General features: G+C 43.7%; 1 protein-coding gene across 1 annotated transcript; it reads left to right on the top strand.

Moving 5' to 3' along the window:
* The first annotated feature begins 820 nt into the window (after nt 1–820).
* NEUROD6 (neuronal differentiation 6) lies at nt 821–4,293 on the top strand. Its single transcript, XM_045587231.1, has 2 exons — nt 821–1,664; nt 2,969–4,293. Exon 2 carries the CDS (start codon nt 2,990–2,992, stop codon nt 4,001–4,003), a length of 1,014 nt encoding a protein of 337 aa, XP_045443187.1. The 5' UTR covers nt 821–1,664; nt 2,969–2,989; the 3' UTR covers nt 4,004–4,293.
* The last annotated feature ends 507 nt before the right edge of the window (nt 4,294–4,800 follow it).

Below are 4,800 nucleotides of genomic sequence, written 5' to 3'. Positions count from 1 at the left end.
TTCAAAACCTGGGACTTACAAGGGGAGTGCTAACACAGATCCCACTGTTACAACTCTGCCAGGGATTACTTTAATTCCAAAAGCACACCGTCTCCCTTTGGAGGAAGAGCTTACTCTGTTGTCAAACAACAAAGGTGCTGTGGGTCTATGTTCAAACTTTTATTTTTATTTTTTTAAAGCGCCCTTTTCCCTTTCCTGACAGGCAATCCTGAAATAAAATGTCCTTTCCCGGTGGGTGGGGTGGACGGGGGATGCAGCAGAGGAATAAAGGGACAGGGAGAAAGGTGGAGTTTGTTTTCTTCATAAAGCTTTGTCATCCCGCCGAACTGTGCTGCCTGCTTTTGTTAAAAAGAAAACCCAAAGGGGGTGGGGGGGTGGGGAGAACATGGAGAATAACAGATAAATATGGAATAAATCTGGCAGGGAACAACGACTGGACACTGTAAGAATGACAAGATATTTAAGTAGATGTTGGTCTAGAGGGAGAATAATGGGAGAAGATTTTTAGGAGAAAGGAAAAAATCTGGAAGCTCAAAGCAAACAAACAAACAAACAAGAAAGCTAATCTTTGATTAAAATACTCCGCAGAATGCCGGGGAGAGACAGACACAAACCTAAGGGACGGTTTTTATGTTTATTGTGCCTGAAATGAAATGAGAAGGAACAAGCGAGCTGGTGCCGGGGAGAGACGGGGGCCAATAGAGAGTGAGGCTGTGACTTTGGGGAGAGGACACAAGGTGTTGAGTGGGAAATCGTTCTCGGCGGGCTCGGAATTAGACACGGCATAAAGAATCTCTCCAGGAGAAGTTGTGCAAAGGTACCTGCCAACGCAGACAGGGGAGCCTCTGAGGATCCGCTCCCAGACCCCAGATGGAGGCTGTTCTTTTATTTCAAATTCCCGAGAAGCACAGAAGTCTCACAAGGTAGTGAGAGAACACACACACACACACACACACACACACACACACACGCACCGGTAAGTTACACGCCGGGAAACAAAACAAGGAAATAAGGAGACCTCCGCCGATCCCTGTTTGCTCACACAAATCTGAGTTTGGTTAAGTATCTCAAGACCGTTTTCTGGTTTCAGCTCTCCGTCTCACGGCGCGCTTTCCCTGGGTACCCAGGTGCACAAATGGGATGGTGATCTTCACAGAGCGTCCACGGCAATGACAAAAGAGCCCCCTCGCTCACACAAAAGCCCACCTTGGAAATGAATGGAATATTAACGACTGCCTAAACAGTTTCACCGTTGGCAGGGCAAGGCTGAGCGCTAGCACAGCCCTTCCTGCAGACTGCCCGTGGAGCCGGAGCAGCCTACTGTCGGTGGAAGGCTGGTGCGGATTTTTTCCCTATCAGTCTAACCTTCTGTGTTGATGCATGAATGCTGGTACCCACTTACAGGGATGCCAGATGATCAGTGCAGAATGAAGGTCCCAAGAGAGAGGATCACATGGTTCTCTCTGCCCTGTGACGTCACTAGCAGATGGCATGGGTACCAGCTCTGGCAGTTGGCATCAATGTCACTTTTTAGAGATCAATGAGATAGTGCAGATACACACACAGATCTAGAGACTCCAGGCGACGATGCGACGACACTCAGCCTGAAAAGATTTGGAAGATCCAAAATGAAAACTGATTATTGAATGAAATTAAAACCTAAGGTAATATAAATAAAGATATACTTCCATTGATGCTGGCTTTGCATGCAAGTATTTAAAGATACAGTGTCACTGTCTTATGGTATTTATATGCTCTTTGCCATCTATAACTTATCATATTTCATTCTTACGATGTGATTATCACATACTTTCACTGCTACTATGTAACACTGCAAGTATGTGGACAGGACATTACTAAGAGTTTGTGTGTGTGTGTGTGTGTGTGTGTGTGTGTGTGTGTGTAGATTGTTAAATTGAAAAGTGTCTGTTTTATTTAACATGCTTATTTGTCTGCAGACTTTAGATGAAAATACTTGCTGTTTCCCCAAACGAAAGCCAAAATTGCATTTGAGACAGATTATTTTCCCCTTTCATTCAGGATTCTGAACACACGTGCACAATTGCAGTCAGAATCCTTGGACCGCTCCTGTCAGAGATTAGCTGGAGGGAGACTTCCGTGGCTTGCCGAACAAAAACACTACGCGAGTGTTTTGTGTCCAGGATAATTTGAACAGCAGTAAACAGACCATTATGTGTAGAAAAAAAATGTAAATGTAAAAGCAGTCTCAACGTTTCCTTTGATTTAAAAGAATGCCAGTGATTTTTATTTGTTTAATTTATTTAAGGAGTTTATTGCAAATTACCCCCTTCCTCCCCCACCCCCTTTTTTTTTGTGAGAAGGCTGGGAAATAGTGCATTTTTCTTTGCTGATCAGAGAGAAATCAGTTTTAAAATGGGCTCTGGTTAATTTTTTTCTTAAATGTGTATATTGCAATGGCCACTTAGCTAAACCCACAGTCACACAACACAGGAAATAAAGTTAAGGCTTTTATTTTTTTTAAAACCCACAAATTCATCAGCAAATGGAAAAATGACACTTTTTATTTTAAAAACCGGTGTCTCCTCTCACTTTCTACTCGGGGACAGGGGGGGACTGGAACTAATGAAATTCTGCATGGCTATATCATGTTTTGCATTTGCTTGAATTCCACGGTCTTTTTCGTGTATTTAAAAACCAGTAAAAATTCAAAAGGAGATGGAAATGGGGGGGTGGTATTACTACACATGCCTCGTGTTTTATTTTCTCTTGCTAATTTGCTTGTGTAAGTTCATCCTACTGCATGTCCTAATGTTTGTTATAATGATCAGTCTGCCCCAACTAGAAAATTATATTTCATGTAAAAGAAAAAAAATTAGTCCCCAAGCCAGTCTTTTTCATATGCTTTTGCATTTTTATGATGAACTCATTCAGTATGCTTAAGGTTAAAAATGCAAACCCTTTCAATATTGTGCTGGCATTTTTTCAGGCACGTTAAGATCAGAGAGCCATGCTAACACTCCCGTTCGATGAGTCTGTTATGATGCCAGAGTCCCAGATGTGCAGAAAGTTTTCCAGAGAATGCGAGGACCAGAAGCAAATTAAGAAGCCCGAAAGCTTTGCCAAACAGATCGTCCTTCGAGGGAAGAGCATCAAAAGAGCCCCAGGAGAAGAGAGTGAGAAGGAGGACGAGGAGGAAGACAGGGAAGAGGAGGATGAAAACGGGTTGCCCAGGAGGAGGGGTCTTCGGAAAAAAAAGACGACCAAGCTGCGCCTGGAGAGGGTCAAGTTCAGGAGACAGGAAGCGAACGCGCGGGAGCGGAACAGGATGCACGGCCTCAACGACGCCCTGGACAATCTGAGGAAAGTGGTCCCCTGCTATTCGAAAACCCAGAAACTGTCCAAGATAGAAACTTTACGCCTGGCCAAAAACTACATCTGGGCCCTTTCGGAAATCCTGCGAATCGGCAAGAGACCCGATCTGCTCACGTTCGTCCAAAACTTGTGCAAAGGTCTCTCCCAGCCAACGACAAACTTGGTGGCAGGCTGCCTGCAGCTCAACGCCCGGAGCTTCCTGATGGGGCAGGGCGGGGAGGCCGCGCACCACACAAGGTCACCCTACTCCACCTTCTACCCGCCCTACCACAGCCCCGAGCTCGCCACACCCCCAGGACACGGGGCTCTGGATAATTCCAAGTCCATGAAACCCTATAATTATTGCAGTGCGTACGAATCCTTCTATGAAAGCACCTCCCCTGAGTGTGCCAGCCCTCAGTTTGAAGGTCCCCTAAGTCCTCCCCCAATTAACTATAATGGGATCTTTTCCCTGAAGCAAGAAGAAACCTTGGACTATGGCAAAAATTACAATTACGGCATGCATTACTGTGCAGTGCCACCCAGGGGTCCCCTCGGGCAGGGTGCCATGTTCAGGTTGCCCACCGACAGCCACTTCCCTTACGACTTACATCTGCGCAGCCAATCTCTTACCATGCAAGATGAATTAAATGCAGTTTTTCATAATTAATGAGGAAAATGAAAATAAACAGTGGCCATTCACCTCCCCCGTCTAATTAAGACAAAGCAGATGCTTGTGGGCTGAGTAATTGGCACGGCTCTAGCTAAAGGTGTTTTACTAGTTCCTGAAGTGTGTGTCAACTATTGTGAGAGTTTTCTATGTCAGAATAAACCTCTTTTCGTATGAGAGCTTCTTTTCCTTTCCTTTTGGTCTGTAAAGCGCTGTGATTCTGTTCCTACTGGAAAGATTCTTTTTTCCCCCTTGTTTTCTTTTCTTTTAAATTCACTTCATTTGTTTGGGGGGGGGAAAAAAGGGTGTCTAAGGATATACTGTGGAATAAAGATATGCACACAGCATAACTCAATGTCTATTTCAGTTGTATGGTAATTATAAAAATGCATGTGATTAAAATAAGATGAATAAAATGATGTGTTTATAATGATTGGGAATTATATATTATGTATCTCTGGAAAACTGGAAATTTAAAATTCCGAGACTAACACCAGCTGACAATGATACTGGAAGGGACATTTGAGGCTGGGCCACGATATGAAAAAGCTATGCAGGTTTCTCTTTATTAGGGACAAATCTAAATGCATCTGCTTGGTAACTATTCTTCTTCAGGTATTTGCAGATGGGGCAACAGGATATTTGGGTAGGTGGTGTCATCATTTGGGAACAATTATTTCAATCACAAAGACAACATTTTCAGCACCTGTGTTGTTTAGAAATTACCTGTACAGCTTATCACAATGTATAATTGTGTTTTCCACACCACATTTTTAAAGCAATTAAACACAGATATT

The sequence above is a fragment of the Pipistrellus kuhlii genome, unplaced genomic scaffold, assembly GCF_014108245.1.
Source record: "Pipistrellus kuhlii isolate mPipKuh1 unplaced genomic scaffold, mPipKuh1.p scaffold_m20_p_26, whole genome shotgun sequence".
NCBI classification, from domain to species: Eukaryota; Metazoa; Chordata; class Mammalia; order Chiroptera; family Vespertilionidae; genus Pipistrellus; species Pipistrellus kuhlii.
Note: the sequence above shows the minus strand (reverse complement) of the source record. Positions and strands in the feature narration are given on the sequence as shown.